This window comes from Sander vitreus, chromosome 3 (genome assembly GCF_031162955.1).
Source record: "Sander vitreus isolate 19-12246 chromosome 3, sanVit1, whole genome shotgun sequence".
Classification (NCBI taxonomy): Eukaryota; Metazoa; Chordata; class Actinopteri; order Perciformes; family Percidae; genus Sander; species Sander vitreus.
In genome coordinates, this window is record NC_135857.1 from 18,653,156 (window position 1) to 18,674,745 (window position 21,590).

The 21,590-nt window shown below is 39.1% G+C and overlaps 1 protein-coding gene across 4 annotated transcripts in view; it reads right to left on the reverse strand.

Annotated features, from left to right (window-relative positions):
* Positions 1-21,590, reverse strand: part of dync2h1 (dynein cytoplasmic 2 heavy chain 1) — a 108,178-nt gene that overhangs the window by 39,916 nt on the left and 46,672 nt on the right. For 2 of the 4 annotated variants that reach the window (XM_078246348.1, XM_078246347.1), the window contains exons 61-80: positions 21,057-21,170; positions 20,747-20,907; positions 20,141-20,264; positions 19,845-19,966; positions 19,514-19,600; positions 18,299-18,425; positions 15,951-16,092; positions 14,993-15,102; positions 14,663-14,683; positions 12,514-12,612; positions 12,043-12,166; positions 11,111-11,274; positions 10,587-10,706; positions 8,044-8,178; positions 6,835-6,978; positions 5,058-5,147; positions 799-864; positions 620-670; positions 486-539; positions 206-337 (exon numbers count right to left, since the gene is read on the reverse strand). In XM_078246348.1, the coding sequence (XP_078102474.1) occupies positions 206-337; positions 486-539; positions 620-670; positions 799-864; positions 5,058-5,147; positions 6,835-6,978; positions 8,044-8,178; positions 10,587-10,706; positions 11,111-11,274; positions 12,043-12,166; positions 12,514-12,612; positions 14,663-14,683; positions 14,993-15,102; positions 15,951-16,092; positions 18,299-18,425; positions 19,514-19,600; positions 19,845-19,966; positions 20,141-20,264; positions 20,747-20,907; positions 21,057-21,170 (2,187 nt within the window). The remainder of the gene's footprint in view (positions 1-205; positions 338-485; positions 540-619; positions 671-798; positions 865-5,057; positions 5,148-6,834; positions 6,979-8,043; positions 8,179-10,586; positions 10,707-11,110; positions 11,275-12,042; positions 12,167-12,513; positions 12,613-14,662; positions 14,684-14,992; positions 15,103-15,950; positions 16,093-18,298; positions 18,426-19,513; positions 19,601-19,844; positions 19,967-20,140; positions 20,265-20,746; positions 20,908-21,056; positions 21,171-21,590) is intronic. The other 2 variants (XM_078246350.1, XM_078246349.1) reach the window with 1 other exon arrangement.

Sequence of the window (21,590 nt, forward strand, 5' to 3'; positions counted from 1 at the left end):
TGGATTTCACTGAAATCTGCTGACTAACAGAGAAGCAATCAAACAAACTGAGATTAAAACACAACTTTTTTGGCAGAGGTAACAAATACATAAAGTCTCTAAGTGTGTAGACTTTTGAGATACTCTGTAAATTATGATAACTTGGTTCATTTGGCTGATGAAATAACTTTTTTGATTGACAAAAAGAAATTGATTGAAAGCTGACCTGCTGGAATGGAGTAATCTTCTTGGCAATGGAGGATGGGATTTCCTGTTCACACTGCGAGCTTTGCGAGAAGGACAGCCAAAGGTCTGAGTCACTCAAACACAGAGACTGGTAGAGGGCTGGGAATGTAGTCTGTGAAAGAGGGATGGCAAAAGTTAAAAGGGTGAAAAACAGGTCAAGAAATAATTTTAGATAAAGATCCAATCCTACGCTTAGTAAGGATTGCTTTACTGGTATTCTATTTAGGTCAAAAGTTATTATTTTTTGTTTGTGTGTTTACTTTAAAAATGGCCACTGCTCCGTGCCTCTCCTGATCAATCCAAGAAGGGAACTCCTGCAGAGAGAGGAGAGGTTTAAATCAAATACAGAAATAGTACTGTGTTTTCTCAAAAAACTTTCTCTCTACAGGTTTACCTCTTTCTTAAACATTTCTCCTACAATGGATCCAGTGAAGACATCCCACTCCTATAGGAAAAAGTAGTGTTAACAGTTGACAGGTTCAAAACTGAAATTAGCTATTTTTTAATTTGTCACTGAAATCAGTATTTATGAAATCCTAAATATGCAGATACTAAATCTATTAAGATACTTACACTCTCCTGGAAGAGTTCAGGGTACATGCCTTTCACAAAGTGCATAGCAAACATCAACTGGTCAGCCTGAGACAGAGAAAAGAAAGTAGAGAGATTGATACATAGATGGAATATGCCACATCTGAGGACATGCTTCCATCGCTTCCAGACCAAGGACAAACACACTCATATTCCCATTGCATGAGACGCAGCTCAGTCTGTCTAACTAAATGGCTTGTAAAGGATTGCTACACACTGACAAAAAAGCCCCAGGGACTTCAAGAACTACACTGGCTGTTGTATTATATACACACTAACTCTCTCTCTTTCTCTGTGTGTGTGTGTGTGTGTGTGTGTGTGTGTGTGTGTGTGTGTGTGTGTGTGTGTGTGTGTGTGTGTGTGTGTCTGTCTGTCTGTCTGTCTGTCTTTCTCATCCACTGGTGAATTTTGAAAGAGATAACAAAAAACAGCAACTAATAAGATGCTTATCCCAGTCCCACCCACAGAGTGAAGCAGAAAGACAGTGACCAAGAAAGCAACGAGAAACAATGCAGAAAGCAAATATACTTAAATATACTATAAGTTTAAACACTCCTCCAATGCCATAGTTTTCTTTCTATCTTAACAAACTCATAAACAAGAAAATGTGTACACAATCAAATATATGCTGTTAATTATTTAAAAGACAGATACATATAGGAGATAGGATGGACAAAATAAACCTGCACTCATGTTTTACAGTAACCACAACACTGCAGTACAGCTAATCTGGTTCTTCAATTTCCTGTCACAAGCATGTTTGCTTGCCTGTAATACTTTTAGACTATATAACATTATTGTGACAACAATGTTCACAAACACTTAACATACCTTTCCTTACCTGACCTACTACTGTAAATGAAATTCTGTCGTGTGAATGGCCTCCGAAAGCATTATATCAACGTATTATTTCTCTCTACAGTTACAGTACATCTCATTACTGATTCTCTGACATTTTGCTCCAAGTAACAATACCACAAAGGACAAGGACAACCAAATTGGCAGTAGCATGCAATTCAGTAAAACCTCTTAATGTTGTGTTTTGTAAAGTGGCAAAAAGTCAAATGACTGTGTTAATCAGTTTGGGTATTCACAGTAGCTGCTATCACTGCTACCGGATGTGAGCTTTGTTGCTGAAAAATCAGGTACATAAGGGAGATGGTAGTCTTTCTGAGAAAATATATTCTGCAACCACAGTGGCTATAATCATTCAGATGTGCTTCCTGAATAGTTACTGAATTACAGCATTATTGGATGAGATTAGTGACACTTAGCCACAAAGACCGCATCCAAAGGGCACCTCAATCTAATGATCAAGTGAGATGATTTGGAATCCCAGTGGTCTTTTACATCCACCTTAAAGTGCATCTTAAACTATAGACTACTAGCAAGAATACTAGTAGTAACTAAAGTAATATGCAACTAATAGATGTAACTAATAGATGTACAAGAGTATAGGACACGGATCAGGTAGCGTGTCACATAAACACTCACACCCATGGACTGACACACAACAAAATATAAAACATCTCATTATAAGTCGACTAACATAAGCTTAACAAATTTACACCCATACAAAAAAAGTCTTTGCTCATGAGAGGTTCAACAATCTATATTTGGTAGCGTAACCCTGATTCTTAATCAAACTTTGATATGTGTCTAGCCATGCTCAATCAATACCTTATTAAGCTGAATCAGTTGTGTTTGTGGGTGAATAGAATAGTTTGAGTGCCTACCACGGCCATACAAAATATATATTCCAAAAATATGGCATGTTTTTTTTTTTTTTTTTCTCAAAGATGTATACAGTATATAATGTTGTTCTAATCTTGTATCCTCTCAGATTCTCCTCTTTGTTCTCTTTCGCTCATTATCCAACTTTTATCTTTTAACTGGACCCCTTCTCCCAGCTTTCTCCTCCCCCCTTAAAGTAATGTCTTATGTTGCACAAACAGGGCTGTTGACAGGAGCACTGATAATGTAGTCCAATGTTTCCTCTCTACTAATGACTGGCTGCTGCTGTCTACATGTTGTGTGTGCATGTGTGTGTTTGTGTGAAAGTGTTTGGTATAGCCTGTAGATGTGATCAGCAGTTAATATCCACCTTGGGTCTGCTTGAAACTGCCATTACCATTCATGCGCGCACACACACACACACACACACACACACACACACACACACACACACAAACACAAACACAAACACAAACACACACACAAAAGACAGAAATTACATTAACCATTTACTGCCTGATCGATGCAATGATTGCTCTGTTGGTCAATATTTAACCTTCATTACTGTGTTAGTTGCAATAAGAATACTACTAAACTACTACTTTATACAGTAGTGGAATGTAACTAAGTACATTTACTCAAGTACTGTACTTAAGTACAAATTTGATGTACTTGTACTTTACCTGAGTCTTTTCTTTTGAATACTTTAAGTAAATTTTCCTGATGATACTTATATACTTTTACTTAAAGCGTAACTCTCGCCAAAATGCAACCTAGGGTCTTTTTGTGAATGTACCCGAGTCAAACTTTCGTTTAAAAGCATAATTAATTAACATATATCGTTTTTCGGTCAAATGGTGTTTTGAATGGGAGTGCTAGGGGCACTACTATGATCGCATCAAAATCGCTATCTATAAATTGCAGGAACGTCTGTCTGTCTGTGTGTCTGTGTGTTATGCGCATATCTCTCGGACCGTTAGTCCGATGGATTTCAAACTTAACAGGTGTCTTGCTACGGGCACGAGTGAGTGTGGTGCCAAGTTTGATGTTGTTTGGATTAGAAATGCAAAAGATATCGTTAAATATATATCGGTAAAAGAAGCACACATTGGCTTTTGTCGCTCTAGCCGCTAGCCACTCCCCCTCTCACACTGCACACTGACTCAGTTCAGCACAGGACCAGAGACAGAGAAGGTCAAAGAAAGCAGCGGAGCTTTGGCAGCTAAAATGTGAAATACACCTCAGACCCACAAAAATGTGCAAAGTAGCACTACTTTGGACTGTCTTTGACTTTGAATAAACAAACGACAATTCCCGATTTTAAGGACGTTTCAGAATCCCACACACGCTTTAGGAGCTTTCCATCTTTACTCTCCTCCCTTTTACGTTGCATTCGGAGATCGACTCTTTTTGACTGGCGAGATGGCGGCGACCGGGAAAACCAACTGCTAAAGTGAGTTGTTTGAAACCTTTTTTAGTAAAATCTGTGTGCACAAACAATGTTCTCAATGCTCGAGTTCATGTGTACAGCCCCTGGTGATACTTCGAGCCAAGTTTCATGTTGTGTCTTCTTAGTGTTTTAAAAATAGTGATTTTGATGCGATCATAGTAGTGCCCCTAGCACTCTCATTCAAAAGGTCATTTGACCGAAAACGGAAATAAACGTAAATCTTAAAAGTTCCGTTTCCGTCCTAATTATGCTTTTAAACGAAAGTTTAACTCGGGTACATTCACAAAAGGACCCTAGGTTGCATTTTAGCGAGAGTTACGCTATAACATTTTCAATGCAGGACTTTTACTTGTAGCAGAGTATTTTCACAGTGTGGTGTTAGTACTTTTACTGAAGTAAAGGATCTGAATACTTCTTCCACCACTTACTTTATATTACAAAGATTTCAGTGCATCTGCAGAAGAATAACCAACCTTGTTACTAGTAAAGCAGCTTAAACCTTACATTATGATTGGCTAAAAGGCCGAACATTACACATTGTGGTAGCACTTTTTGGATTTGTTTTAAGTACCTGATGCATTTTAGTTGTTAATTACATATTTCAGATTAGGCTATGCTATGCCAGATTGTCTGAGTTTAAAAGAAGTATTTGTAAAAATTCATTAAGTGTAATTTGTAGTCTGTGAAAACCACCTTTTTTTACCAGTTAGTCAGATGTGTCAACTGAACACAACAACCTACCTATTTGTAACAACATTAGTTAGCAAAGGATTTTTTTCTGAAGCTGTGAGTAGAAAAAGACATTTCATTGGCTCATTATGAGTGATCATTTGAATTAACAAGAAACAACAAGGCAGAAATAAAACTACTTCAAAACAGACTGAACCTTTGCAGTGCAAACTAATCTGATGGTTTACATCAAGCAAAATGCCTCATTTTGTTGTCACTACCCACTTATTACTTATACATTATTATAAGTTATCGGAGTGATGACAGGAATTTTTAGAGATGCTTAAACAACATTTGTTCTATTTTTGTGTATAAGTGTGTGTTTTACCTTGAAAAGGGACCGGCAAACGTACTCATACACCATATTCTTCAAGCTGGCCTCCAAAGCAGCAATCCTGGCGTCAGTAATCTCTGCTTCCTAAAACACACACACACACACACACACACACACACACACACACACACACACACACACACACACACACAGGTGAGACCAGAAGGAAAAATCCAATAGCAATAGAGAAACAGAAGAATTAAAGCATGAGAATCAGACACAGAGAGAATGCCAGAGAAACAGATGGGGAATGCTGAGAAAAAGAGAAATTATGATGGATTTCTCTGTTTCTGTCCCCTATTCACAGTTCATCATGTCTGTCCCTTTGTTTCTCCTGCTTGGATCTCTGTTTGAGGTTTTCTACAAGCATATATTTCATGTAAAAACCTGTGTTTAATGAGTGCAAGTTAGCACTTTGTGTATATAGTACCTGAGCGTATAGTACGTTGTTTGTGTATGCTAATGTATTTGTGTGTGTAAACTGAAAAGAAGACTTTTCAATGTGTTATGTTAGACATGAGAGGTTAAAATTCTCTTCTAAATCTCGGGAACCATCTGCAGCTCATGGCAAATTAAACTTGCTCATTCAATACAACAAACCAAAAGATACAAACGGAGCTAAAGTCCATGCATCAATGCAGAATTCTGACCACACTCACTTAATTTGTCCATAAGTCTCTCTCTCACACACTCACACTCACACACACACACAAGTGACCAGCTGCTGCCTGGTGACATTCTTGGATGACAGCACTGGCTCTAACAACCCACACAGGATTTGGGGAATCAGTGCTCAATCTTTCAACCCAGTGTGTGTGTGTGTGTGTGTGTGTGTGTGTGTGTGTGTGTGTGTGTGCGTGCGTGCGTGCGGGCGCTCTGGTTATCAGACAGTGTTTACGGCTCAGATGGAGAACAGCAGTGTGATAGACAGTCCATGATGGTCTCCAGCTGCACAGGTCAGACTCAGAAAACACACTGAAAACAAACGAGCTGAAATATGTCAAGCTGACCTAAACTGAAATAAAATTGTCTAAAATAATTGAAATAAAGTAAATGGAGTTAAGCTAAAAGAAGTTAAACTAAACATTGTCAAACAACAAAAGAACCTTGCATTTATTTTGAACCAATTGTACAAAAAGCCCTACTTCTAGAACTGGCACAAATAACATTGTAGATTAATAATACTGTATGAATTAATGTCTATACCTCGAAAGAAATAGTCCAGCACAAACCCCCCGTAAAATGGTGAATTGTTGTTTTTACACTTTGTTTTTGTACGGATTAAACGATATACAAAGAAAAGAAAAAAGTTTGTTGTACTTTTCTTTTGGACTAATTACAAAGCAATGATGGCACACATGGTCCCATGAGTGAGGTCAACTAACTCATAAGCTGTGACAATGTATTCCATCAATTATACTAACAGAAACACAGTTTATACTTGAAGCAGATTTTAGGAGAGGAGCATTGCTATTTTAGACAGTTTCCTAAAAAATGTTAAGGAGAAGAACTGTCTTTACAATGTTGTCCAAATTGTGTTACCCTATATGCTATGACTGCCAAACTGTAATGGGTGTGCCAGAAAACTTACTTTTGAATTTGCATATTAGTATTTTTGTTTATGTATTGCATGATTTATTAATTAGTCTAGTTACACGAAGGTGTGGTATTGATATTGGTTTCAGTTCAAGGGCATATTGTTTGGAACCACGTTAACTGCTGTATTGGATGAAAATGGAAGTACTGTAAGAGTTGTGTGTCATCCAGTCACCTTCTTGGCCTGAAGAGCCCTTTGGAAGAGGCGTAGAAAAGAAGCAAGGCTGAAGCGGTACATGTTGTTGATCTTCGACAGGTCTGTGATGACAAAATACATCTTGCTGGCACTCTCTGCAAGAGGCAGGTAGGCATCCCGCTCCTTAAAAAAAAAAACAAGGAGAAAGCGACAAGAAAGCGAGAAAGGACATAGAGAAAGGGGGAGGGAAGAAACCAAGAGGCAGCAGAAAAAGAACCAAATATGTTTTAGAGCGTTCCAGAAAATACCACAAATGGATACATGGCAGGGAAAGGGACTTATATGGGGATGGATACGAAGAAAAAAAGAATCGAAAATGTTTATTTCAATCGAGATGGAAGGAGAGAGAGAGAGAGAGAGAGAGAGAGAGAGAGAGAGAGAGAGAGAGAGAAATGAGGATAGACATGAGGTGTGATAAGACAGGAAATGTGAGAAAAAACAGGGATGTCCATATGAGAAAGACAGAAACGGGAGAGATAAATAAATAATTAAAAGCAACTGAGAGAAAAGTACAAAAACAGTTCTGATGTAACACTGCACCCTAGAGGATAATGATGTAATGAATCTGCAATAGTTCCTTGCTTGTGCATCTGCGCAATCTGAGTTTAGCTAAAAAGCTTGTGCCCAAAAACTAGATTATACTGCATCATTGAAACTAATAGCCTACCCTTTTTTTAATTTCATTAAAAGTATTGAACGTTCGATGATAATTTGTTCCAGAAAGTACACAAAACTACAAAAGTGGGGTCATTTTATATTTGCAGACTGGGAATAAATGTCATTATACATTCAAAACGTTCTGGTCTGAATCTCTGACTGTCGTTATCTATGTACTTTCTCTGTATATCTGCCATGTGTGCTCGCTATCTGTCTGTCTCTCTCTCCGTCACAGCCCTCAATCTCCATTGCCATTCTATTTGTCTGTGTCTCTCTCTCTCTCTTATCAGTGAATTAGATGAGTATAGCAGTTGTTTTGGTTATTACACTACAGTGATCCACTGGGTAATACTGATTCTCTTCTGACACCACATTTTTTCATGACCAATCCAGCTTTTAAAAATGAATCATAACACTTAAACAATGGTGCAAGGAGATAGGCCATACAACTTTTTTTCAGATTTTGTGTGTGTGTGTGTGTGTGTGTGTGTGTGTGTGTGTGTGTGTGTGTGTGTGCCTGTGATACAGTACCTGGTCAAGGAATGCCTGCAGCCTGTGTGATTCCAGCAGTGACTCCTGGATCAGGGCACTGCTTGCCTTGGTCTGGTTCAGACTCTCTATCAGCTCCCTGTTCTCCAGGATATTACCCTGAGCTGTAGCCAGGGTCTGACACAGGAAAAAAAAAAAGAGATGAAAGTTTATTACTCATAAAAGTTTCATCTATAACATATAAAAAGTCTTAAGAAATCCAAGTAGTGGTAAGTATTAAAAAACACTGAAATCGGTGATGTCAATTTCCCATTGCAGCCCATGTTAAAGGGAGACAACACAGGTGAATAGGGAAAATATTTTAACTAACAGATCTCCATGAAACTTCCCCAGTTGATTACTTACATTAAGACAATACTTTTTTCTCTTACAAGTTTTCTGAACTTTTATGTTTAATTATGCAAATTAGGCATTGTCTAATTAAATAACTGCTTAATTTTTCAACTTGGACCCTATTTTCCCATGCATTGGTGTCTAAGTGACGAACGTGAACCAAAATCTTTGACATCTTTTGAAATATGTGGTCCAGTATTGAGTGAGAACGCTGTAACCAGCAGCCTCAAAAGAAGCTGCAATGTAAAATGCACACCGTCAGTTAGCGTCCACTAAAAAGTGCTAATTTGCCACCGACAGGCTCAGATTATTATTCTAAGTGTCTGGCAAAATTATGGAGAGGATCCTTACAGAGATAGTCCTTTTTGTTTAACATAAAACAGCCCCGAAATCACCATCACCAAACCCACCAGACTCCATGTAAATAAACAGAACTTTTATCCTCGTAAAAAAGACTCTCTATTCAAAGTCGACAGAAATAAAATTAAACTATCAGTAGCTGTATTGCTTCGTCTTTCCACTATTCCAACAATCACCACTCTGGTTTGGTTGAAATAAACCCTAATTTCACCCATTCACATGTGAATATACGCTGGCTCTATACACGCTAAAAGTACTGTTTATTTGAATAATTTCATGTTAAAAATCAGTGTTTTCCCAACGCTGATCGGCTCTTTGGCTGAGGGGCTGCTAGCTGAGCTTCTGCTAACGTTAGCTCAGTTTCTCTGATAACTTAAGATCCACGGCTGATGACTAAAAACCCTCATCCAGTTAAAATATATATTTAAAAACAAAGGGGTTTCAACACTAACCCTAAGATCTAAAAACTGTATCGAAAAAATGTGGCTTAAAACTGGGTAAAAAGTAAATTTCTAGCAAACAACCATGCGCTAGGGAGATACCAACCAAATGAGGGTCGTGTCCTTAATTAAAATAACAGATTTCTCTGGGTTTGAACATTGTCCGAAACATATACAAAATATATAACATAGGTCTAGTTGTTTTAAGACATTTTAATGCAGAATTTCTACATATTATATCTTTAAGAAGGCTGGGTGGTGCAGAGGAAAAAACACTCCACCACAACAACAGAGACATGGGTTCTTGATATGGGACTTGGCTGAGTGCTCAATCAAACTCATCTGGCAGTGTTCACGGAAGGGAAGCCAGTGACAGATCCCATCCATGTTGCAGCACAAGAAACTCCTCCTGCTTGGTCAGTACACAATAGGCTCGTTCGAGATGAGCCAAGCCTTTGCAGAATCAATCACCGGTGATCGCCGCCCAATGCATGCCGGTTAGATTTGTGTCCGACTTGATCCTGACTTGCTCTGACGTCATGCACCCGTGGGCAACGATAACCTCACGAGATCAAGGCGGCCGCAGGTTTGAAACGCAGGCAACACAGTTGCTTTTCACCGACTGCAAGACCTAGGCGGACCCAGGGCATGACGGGAAACGCCTGGCTCTCGGCTGATCTAACAGCTGATTGGTTCAGAATTGACTCAACATGATGATGTTTTATATAAACTTTTTATAGTTTTTTTTAGATTGGAGGGATTTTAATTGCTATTTGTCTGATTGAAAGGCTTATTCTGTACAGAACACATGTTGTGCGGCTGATGGTGACGTTAAAAAATTAGAGAGACTAAATCCATTCAGATTACAGATCATCTACACTCTGTTGTTTATTAACATCAACAACAGATCGCATGGAGAGCATTTTAATAGCTACTCTGTCATAGTAAAAACAACTGGAGACTGCGTACAAGCTGATATATGGGTCTGATAACATTTTAATGAATCGGAATCTGACCTAACAGGATGTGAGTGTTTCTGTGAATTCCTGTTCAGAATGAAGGCTGCTGGAAACGGCTGGAAACTGTCCGACTTGACAGAGGCCCAGTTCTTCTCAAACAAGCCTATTATCTCATTCTGTCGACTACACCTTCCTCAAACCAACAGTCAAAATTAGCAACAACATGGTCTGCAGTGCAGGAAGAACTGAGCATTCTGAATTGGGAGAAAAGGTACATGATTGTCTTTTTGTAAGCACAAATGGTAGGCATACTGTAATATACATAATGCAGCATAGGTTACTGCCCCAGCAACAGGCTCTACAAGTACCCCAAAAGTTAAGAATTCTCAACTTCTTTGTTCTCACAGTGTATGCTATATGTCTGCATGTGTACCTCTAACAGTGATTCTTCCAGCTGAGCCAGCTGTATCTTCTTGTCTTCCTCTTGTTGTAGCAGTCTTGTTTTTTCAGTCTCCAATTCTGGCTTCTCCTGCTGGATGGTCAAGGCTAGCAGCTAACACAAAGACACACAAAAACAAATTGGCAAGTGGACACACATTATGACTACATCATACAGTACATGCTCTGTATATACACTGTATTATTACACTGTAAAAGCACTTGTTCCACATGGATTTTGTCGTGAAGCACTAAATTGAGTCAAACTGCTGAAAAACTGAAAATTCTGCAGCACATTTGAAGCTATGGTCACAATACAAGGAGACCAAACCTTTTATTCAATTGTATTGGTTTATTTTACCAAAGACTAGCACAGACTATGGCCTTACACACCATGAAGTTTAATCAATGCTGCTCCAATAAAGTGTCAACAAAAATGAACATAGATTCACAAAGAAACCATTTACTGCTAGGGTATTATAGTAGATTGTGTATGTGAGTGTGGGTTACATGGGTTACCTGTCCTCGCAAGCCTGCTCTGGTGGTAGTGAAGTTGACCTCTGTTACCACGGAAATTGCATCAGGGGGGAGGAAAGGGGTGGGATTCCGTGTTGCCAGGAAGAGACGGAAGTCCTCATTGTAATCAATGACCTTGTCTCCTATCTGAACCACATATCTAGGACCTGTGTGTGTGTGTGTGTGTGTGTGTGTGTGTGTGTGTGTGTTGGACAGAAAGAAAAGGTCTCTGTTAACAACTTAAACTGTATCATACAGACTTGCAACTTTGTCCTCAGTGTCCACTTTAAATCCTATCCTGTCTTCTCGATGTCTGCAATGCAGTACTGCCATGCCTTTGTCTCGCCTCTTTTTTCAAACCTGTTCAACTTTCTCTGCCCCCACTCTTTTCAATTCAGCTTCAAATAGACAACCACCTCTGCCTGGATGAATCAGAGCCTTATGAATCACAGGTATGTCCAATCTCTGTACAGCTATGAGTCTAGTGACTTTCCCTCATGGCTGCATTTTGTCAGACAGAAAAAGTAACATAGTCAACAATTAAGAATTAATTTGCATTGATATATTACATATCATAAGCAGAAGTGTAGCCTAAGAATTGCCAGGTTCTGTTCATGGTTTCTGCCTGTTGCTGCCGCGACACCAAGTGCATTTGCCCTTGGAGGAATTGTTGGGTGTCTGTAAGTGTGATCTAGACCTACTCTGGAAAGTGTCCTGAGATAACTACCGTTGTGATTTGACACTATAAATAAAATTGAATTGACGTTCAGGCAACACCTCTCAAATAGGATTGCACTACAGCTCAGAAAAAGTGGTTGTCAGATAGAGGCGAGTAGTCTGCTTTTTAGTTAGCAACCAGTGGTTGGTTATACAGAATAAATTATTTGTCCCACACCCACTTTGCATGAAAATGGTGTTTGTGAATGTGTGCATACCCTGTGCTATGAGTTCCCTCCTCAGCAGTGGGTAGAGCACAGGTTCAACTCCATCCATCTCTTGGATGATAAGGGTTTTTCCAAATCTGACCGCCAGCTCCAGGGATGTCATGAAGTTACTATCCTATAGAGAGCATAATTGTAAGAATACCTTGAATTCCAGTATTGGTTCCACTTGGAAGCACTTTAAAGAAATGTTCGACAGCAATGGCTTAACAGGCTCCTGCAGACATAAAATTGACCTCACCGATAGGTTAGGTTTAGAGTTGATTGATCTGAACATATCACCTCTATTAAAATGAGTTTGCAAATGCAACAAAATAGTTAATGACCACTAGTGTGTCTTCTTTATGATGTATGTGTGTGTGTTTGTGTTTGTGTTTGTGTGTGTGTGTGTGTGTGTGTGTGTGTGTGTGTGTGTGTGTGTGTGTGTGTGTGTGTGTGTGTGTGTGTGTGTGTGTGTGTGTTTACCTGTTGGTTGATAACCTCTAGTCTGTGCTGTTGGAGATGTGTGCGAAGCCACTCTGTAGCTCGGGATGATGGGTCGATCAGGAATGGACAGGACACACTCTGAGTATAGAACAACGATGAAGAACTGTGTTTCAGTTTGAAGTAATAATCTCGAAGATTTTTATTTAAGTCACTATCTATTGACGATTAAGGGATAGTTTTACTTCTACAAAAGAGGCTGATTGAATGAGATGACTTGGTTGTCAGTTGTCCACTATACAGTCTGTGTGTGTGTGTGTGTGTATATATATGTATATACATATATATATATACATACATATACATAAAAAAGTGTGTATGTTCATTTTCATAATGTGCATGGTACTGTAGTTTAAGAGTATATCACAAACTTGTACATGGGTATGGAGGAAATATTTATTCATAATTCAAATTGAAAGTCCAAAGAGAAAACGAAGCAAGATCAAATTAAAAATATTATTATTTTACTACTCTACTAGGAAAAATCATGCCAAAATATAATAAATTTAAAAAAGAAAAAGGAAACTGAAAAAGCAAAGTTGAAATGTAAATGATAATTTGAAAACGAAGTGCAATGTAAAGTCAAATTTGAAAATGTTAAATATAATGCTTAAACTGAAATCTTTGAAATCTTTTATTGAATAACAGAAACATCAAATATGAAACTCAAAATGTGAAATGGAAAAGATTAAACAGAAATACTTAAATTAAAATCTCAAATAGAAAAAAAGTATTAATAATTTTCAATTAGAAGTTTTATCTTTTGAATTTTACATTTGGTAATTGCCTTTTGACATTTTAAGATTCACCATTGCTATTTCTATTTAACATTAAAGGAGAACTCCGGGCAATTTTTATGTTAATCTTCTGAAGGCTAGCTCTAGCTCCATAGTTACGTTACTCCAAGCTTCTTCCCTTGTGAACACCCTCACACACTACGCTCTGATCTGCACACTGCTGTTTACCTTTTCTCAAGTTACAACTGAATTCCTGCGGGACTTCAGCGCAAGATTACAGCCAGCCTCCTGTAACGCTGTTACTGTACAAGAAACAGGCATCATTTGGCCTGTTTCCATGTAGTTACATAGTCACTGATATGATCATAACCACTACAGTGTTCAATTACCTATTTTTTTGAGGGGGAATAAACCGCCGCAAACATTTCGGCTAAAGCATGAACTGTTCTTCTGAGGGACATCCACCAGACCAGGGCGCTGTGGATTGTTGGGTCGGCCGCGGCAGGCGGGGAAGGTGGAGGAAGTAGAAGGATGCCGGTCTGGCCTGCTAGCCTACAAGGCAACTAATAATAGTTCGCCACTGCAGAGACTACTATTCACCAGCGCCAGATGGATCGTACACAAATGGATATATATGCTACAAATACACACAGAACTGCTGCTTGATGATTATTACTTTGTGTCATTGAACACACTCACTCATCCCAGACGGCCAGCAGCTAACAGGTAAGTGAATTTAAACAATGTCTGAGTTGAAACGCATCTGTTGTTTCATGTAAGGCCCTGTTCATGCTATAGACATTTTAATTCGTATTTGTGTCTGTTGAAGAGGCACAAATGCACTCTTTTATGATATGCCCCCAAAACCGCCGTTTAGCTAAGTGGGGAGCCGGCATTAGAAGCTGCAGCAGCTCCATATTGCTAGCACCGATTCGGCTCGTTTTTTTTTGCTATCGACAGTACTCACATACTTATAGCGATCAAGATTAACGTAAAAATTGCCCGGAGTTCTCCTTTAATGTTAAATAGAAGTAGCAATGGTGAATCTTTTCAAGATTTCAGTTTAAGCATTTATATTTAAGCTTTGCATTTTAAATTTGACTTTTTACATTGCACTTTACATTTTCAAATTATCATTTTACATTTCAACTTTGCTTTTTCAGTTTCCTTTTTCTTTTTTAAATTTAATTATGGCATGATTTTTCCTAGTAGAGTAGTAAAACAATAATATTTTTAATTTGATCTTGCTTCGTTTTCTCTTTGGACTTTCAATTTGAATTATGAATAAATATTTCCTCCATACAGGGGAAACACACAGAGACAGTGAAAGAAACAGAGGGGCTACACTTCACTAAGTGTGGGCTATAAGAATGAATGATGGAACAACTTCTTACCCTTAACATGAGTGCATTGATCTGAAGGCAGCAATAGTAAAAACAAAGCATAATACAGACAAATGGAGGACAGATGAATGGTAACAAGGGCAGAATTCTTGATAATATGGAGATTGGCTGTTAAAAGTAAATGCTGTAGTTGTATTGTACATGTATTTTCTTTTTTAAAGTGCATTTAACGCTTAAAACAAACACTTATTGTAAGCTAATAAAAGAATAGTTTGCAATATATACATACACCCATGTGTGTCAAAGTAGAACTGGAATCAAGTTCAAATCAATCAAAACAAAAGTAGAGAAATGAATGAGATTTGATAGAAATTGTCTAACCTGTAGTATAACAAGTGCATTCTCCATGGAGAGGTCATCAGATGGCAGCCCTTGACTCTTCCAGATCAACTGCTCACTCTCCGAGCACAGGAATGACCGCAAGTCAAACTCTGATACAAACACACACAACACAACTTAGCTGCCTTTGTAGTATGACACTGACACCTGAGGAACAAGCTTATTTTTACTGACTGAAAACAGTGTTGGTAATTCATCAATTGTGCCTAAACACATTATATTACACTTTAAGTGGGGTCACTGGGTAAATCTTGACAACCAATTTGTGGAGAAGCCATTTGAAGGACATAAGGATTTAGGAACGATAGTGGGTCAACTGGATGACTCAGCTTTTTGGAAATGCACATCTGAAGCCCTCTGGGAAACAGGCTGCCAAGCAGAATTATATGGTCAGAGCTATTAAGACAACAATTACACTTTTTGTTACACGTTTTACAGGTTCATTTGTGTGGATGGAATATTAATATCTGAATAGGAGCTGAGAAATTATGGTGATTATTCTTGGCAGATGAGAAGTCAAATCCAGTGCTTAAAAAAAAGGATTATTAAGTACTTAATAGTTAAGTACTGTAATCCTTAATGAGTGAGTGTGTGAGTTTTTTTTTTTACATTTATGATTGAAAATAAAGATGCTTTTATAAATGAGAGATTAAAGACAAAACATCAACATGACTGGGAAGCTAGGTAGTGACTTTGGTGTAAATTGTAGACTTGGAGTGTTAAATGGTTACTAGTTAACTAGTTAAATGGCGATCAAGCAATTTAAACACTGTATTATTTTTTTTTAATCATCACTCATATTTAGTAGACCCAGGAACTGTGTGAATTTCACCATGTGTGTGGGTAGTAGTTTGCTTGTGTCGGCTGTTTAGCACAGGGGTTGGCTTTATGCCGGTGCTCGTGTGTTGGTCAAGTATAAGTAGTAGTACAATATATTTACTCTGTAGTCCAGATTGAGCCATCCATGTCTCTTGACAGTGTCTTCTACGGTCTTCAGGAGCTGCAGACAGATACGTGATGAAGGCTGCAGCAAGCATGGCCCTCATAGGGAGCGTATCCAACTCATTCTTTATCTCAGACATCTGATAGAATAAGAGGCAGGTAGGTGATTAGGGTGAACAAAGTATGAAAAGAGAAAGACAAGAGAGGGAAGGGCACCGCAAGAATAGAAAGGAATCAGAGGGAAGAATGTCAACAAAGGTAGGGATTAGGGCTGCAACAACGAATCGATAAAATCGATAAAATTCAATTATTAAAAAAGTTGGCAACGAATTTCATTAGTGATTCGTTGTATCAATATGCCACTCAGTCGGAGATAAAAAAAATAAATTCAGTTGAGCGCAGAGTTGAGCGCAGAGCGGAGCAGCGCAGCGTGAAAGAAAAGAAAAAAGAGCAGAGCGGGGGTAGAGGAAATACGGAGAGAGACTGGAGAGACCCGTAACGTTGTTCTGAAACACACGGCGGAGGCAGAGAAATCAGTAGGACCTAAGTCATCCAAGGTGTGGGAGCATTTCACACTAAATCAATCGAAAACGTGTTAATTGCAAGATAAGCAAAAGCGACATGGCATGGCACAGGCGCACCACGGTGATGATTCAGCACCTAAAACATAAACATGTTGGAGTCTTTGATGAGGAGGAAGGGAGTTCAACAGCAGGGTAAAGTCACTACAGATTCTACTTTTGTTCCGTTTTGAAGTGAGGAACGTAACGTCCCTCCAGTAGCTCTTCTGGTGCTGGTGTGGTGTTTACTCGTTATCCAGCTGACTAGCATGACAAGCTAGCGTTAGCTCGTTAATAACAGTAGGAAGAGAGGGGGTGGTATAGTTTGCAAGACTAAAGACACGTTTTTATTCACTCGCCTTTTGTGGCCCATTCATTTTTCAATCTGTTATCATGTATATATTCTGTGCTTTGTCCCGTATCAGTTATTGTTGACAAATATACTTGTGTGTGTTGTACTTTTTAATTTCATTTTAAAGTTCTTTTATAGCACTCGGTCATCTTAAGCTGTGTTTAAATGTGGTGTACAAATGAACTTAACTTGCACTTACTACAATGATGGTAATAATTTAATGAATAAGCTTCAAGTGAACGTGTGTGTGTGTGTGTGTGTGTGTGTGTTGTCTGTATCTGCTCTTTGGGTTACTTACCTTTACACAACTATTAACTAAAACAACAAATATGTATGTAAGTATGTATTGAGTTGATGTAAATTAATACTTTTTTGTTTTTTTATCCGATTCATCGATTAATCGAAAAAATAATTGACAGATTAATCGATTATTAAATTAATCGTTAGTTGCAGCCCTAGTAGGGATTAAAGAAGAAAAGATGGAAGAAAAAGAGAAGTGTAAGTAACTTGACCTAGGTGCGTGGGCGCTATGCCCACACATGCTCCTCTTATCCTCCTCCAAACAGAAGAACTGTAAACCCAACTCGCAGCCCCAATAATAAAAAAAAATATCAATACTGATTCTGACAAGAACGCAAGATAAAAGTAACCTAAATATGCAGAAACCGTCACACACTTGCACATTATGAGCTAATGTGACATTGCTGCTGTAATTTCTATGTTAATCAGGATTCCTTTGAGTCTAGTGGCATGTCAGGGGAGCACAAATGCACATGCCTGTTTGGCAAATAACTATGCATCAGGCTTAATTGTCAAGTCGTATGCTCACAGGACCATGTGATCTCTGGTCCACTGTATTAATACTGTCAAACATCCTGCCACATTTTGAACTTCAACTCCAAAGATGCATCTATTCCTGCACCACGTACTTTGTAGTTGTGTGTGCCCCTCTCTCTAAGTGGATCTCCCTTCCCTTGAAACACTTACACAACTTAGAGGCATCAACATATAGGGAACCACAGCTACTGCATAGTGTGTAAAAGAGTTAGGGATGAAGTGTGTATGTGTGTGTGTTTATGGAAATACGTGAGTAGAGAGTAAACTGTCTCTTTGGTGCGGGCCTTGAGGAAAGCAGTGCGTGTGATGGTGTGTGTGTGTGTGAGGGTGTGCGTCAGGAAGAGATTGAGTGTTTTAATTAAGGTGCAGACAGATGCTGAAAAGAGGAGTAAAAACAGCCAGAAGGGACTGATGACAAGAGGATACAGCCCCCTGTCTCTCTCACACACACACACACACACACACACACACACACACACACACACACACACACACACCTCCTGTTGCTCTTATATGGTAAATGAGCCCCTTTTCTTAGTACATCTGTGTAACCTCCCACACAAATACACACATCAACACACTCATACATCAAACTACCTGTGTGTTCCACCGCGTGTGTTCTCTGTCCAGTTGTGATATTAGCTGCTGGGCAGCAGTGATCGTGTCCTGAGCTTTTGTTACCTCAGCCTCCAACTTAGCTGCCTCTGTAGTATGACACTGAAACCTGAGGAAAAGAGTAAAGGGGAAGAAAAGAGATCAGTGAGTTATAAGTATATGTTTGATGTGGGATCTGACTGACACTCTGATAGTTGTTTAGTCTACCAAAGATAGATTAAATAGATTGAAAACATATAATTTATCTGATGTATAAACCATTTGTAGCTTCTTCCATGTCGTTGAAAGTAGAATACAAATGTGTACATATGCCGTGAAATTTGACAGACAATACAGTGTGTGAGGTAGGGTTAGGTGAGGTAAGGCAAGGCAACAAGAGACTACGGAAGGAGAAGGGAGGAGAGAGGACAGGAATTGATGGTGCAAGTAAGAAATCCTTCAGTTCAACTCACACAGTAAGAAATGATTATACGAACAGGGATGGATACGAAGATAAATGGCAGGACAGGTGTTTGGAGAAAGCAAAGGTTGAAGATGTTGAAGAAAAGAGCAACAGATAGAGCAAAAGGGCTCGGTGTGAAGTTGTTGAACTATGACCTGATAATGGTGACATTTGGCTAATGTCTAGCCAAAAGAAAGTAGAACAGACCTGCCCTTTAGGTATTATTAATTGTTTGTAACCCTGTTTATATAACTTCATGGTGGAAGAATACAGGCAGCAGAGCAGGAGGGATGCTGCATGGCTGGCAGTAACTGAAAGGGAGGGCAACTACGAAAAAGTGTATCAATTTCTTTTCTTGTGGAATGCTGTTGTTAGCCTGCTAGCCGAGTTAGCTCCAGAAGATTTTGCAAGCTGCTGCATAATTTCCCGTCATACCTGCTTTTCACCAGAGCTTGAAAGTAAATTTTGCTTTGCCAGTTTTGGTCTGGCCATGCTATTAAACAGAATGAGCAAGTTCTTGTCCTGTCCCTGATTGCTTCTGTTTGTTTTAGTTTTTTTCTACTTTAGTAAACTTGAAGTCAGGGCTAGTCATAAGGGAATGGTGGAATAATTTAAGTTATGGTTTAATACAACAATATTACAAGAGTAATTTATGACAAGGTAACAACCATTAGATTTTTTTCACAGGTAAAATACAGTGGAAATGGAAGGATCAAAGGCTAGAAGAATAGTTAGAAAGTTGGAAGGAGGCATACTTCTCTTTCAACTCGTTGACTTTGGTTCCAACAGAGTTGAGCTGGTCCTCCAGCTTATTCTTCCTACTCTCCGTTTTCCTCAGGTTTCTGGACATACAGTACACCGCACACATACAGACAGACAGACAGACAGACAGACACACACACACACACACACACACACACACACACACACACACACACACACACAAAGGTATCATGTGTGTGTCTATGTCTTTCTCATGCATGAAGAGTATGTATGTGTATTCTATCTATGAATCCGGGAACGTGTGTGTGTGTGTGTGTGTGTGTGTGTGTGTGTGTGTGTGTGTGTGTGTGTGTGTGTTCCTACTCCAGTAGTCCGGCCTGCTCTCTCTCCAGTGGCTCTATCCTCTCTAGGACGTGGGAGTATTGGACGTTGGCTTTGACCCAGGCAGCCAGGGGAGCAGCTGCTGCACTTGCACGCTTTGCATTCTGGCCACAACAACAGCATCACAAGACAGAAACAACTCAGTTATAACAGCAGGCACAAGACCATCTTCAGCCAACAAAAAAACAACAACAAAAGGTTAATACTGTAAAACATACTGTTAAACATACCCACCAACAATACATCTAATTCTTATTCTGCTATTGTGGCTAGCTGACCTTAGGATCGAAGGAGGCCTTGTTCCTGTTGAGAAGCTCTTCCACACTCTGGCGAATCTCAGGGGTTATGTTCCTCACCTCAAATGTAGCTATGTCCTCTCTCACACCACGCTTAGCCAGAAAGCTACAGAAAAAAGTGGAAAAGAACAAAACATGGAAGAGAGAGAGGATTGGATATGAGCAGGTGAGAAATAAAGCAAATAAATGCGTGTGAGAGTTTGATTTTACATGCCATGGCAATAAGGCAAAGTCAAGAAAAAACAGAGATAGATCATCAGAAAGGGAGATAGAATAAAGTGAAAATGACAAAGTTAATGTTAATTCAAGCCTAATATTGAGACGTAAAGTTAAAGTAAAGCACAAACCGTTGCAATTTATTCTCCTTTCCTAACTGTGCAAAACCTTTCATCCTCTGTCCATATTAATCCCTTAGCACCCCATCACCTCCTCACACCTCTTTTTGGTAACCCAAAAGGTGTTGAAGATCCTCGTCAGAATAATTACTCCCAACGGCATAACTTTCTCTTTATTTATCTATCCATCCTTCTTTTTCTCCCTTCTCCTGTCTATCCTTTACACATTCTTGCCTTCTCTTCCCCCTCTCACCTCTTCATGCTGACCCAGGAGGTGTCGAAGATGCCCATCAGTCTCAGTACCCCCTCCAGGATGTCTCTGATGACATCAGGGGGCATGCGAAGGGAGCGGATTTCAGACAGAGCTTCAGGCTTGATGTTCCCAACTGCACGCTTTGCTTCATCTACCAAAGGCTAGAGTGTGGCAATGGTAAAAAGAGGGAGGGATACAGAAGTAAAGAAGTAGTACAGCTGGGATGGCAAGTATAGAGAAGACAGAGGGCAGTTGTATGTAGGTTTATTTCCAGAAATAATGTCATACTAACTGCACAAATCAAACTCACTTGCACTTCCTTCAGCTCATGATCTATTTTGGCCTTTCTCTCTTCAATCTTGGACACTTCTTGAGCCATCTTCCCTTTTATCTTTTCCATTTCTGTCTTCTGGTCACCGGCATTCTGGATAACCAAAAAGATGATGCAATGTTTATTAATTTTTATTTAAAATTATTATAACATTAACATTAAATTATAACAACCTTTTAAGATGTAAAGGAGTACATCTTATGTTCCTCAATTTTGAGATGGGTCAGACATACAGCACCAGTTCTCTTCTGAGTAACAATTGAACTATTTGGTTTAGGAACATTCAAAGTAAGACACATAATTAAGGATGAAAAGAAAAGAAAATGAATGTTTAGCAGCCCAATTATCCTCTCTCTCACCTCTATAGCCATTGAATTCCATCCCTTCAGTTCCCCCCTGTCAAGCCTTGACCTCTTCCTATATTCCTCATATTTATCCTATTCCCTCTCCAAATCTAATTTTCCTTCTTCCTCCACTGCTTCCTACTCTGAATGTTTCCATCTTCCCCAATCC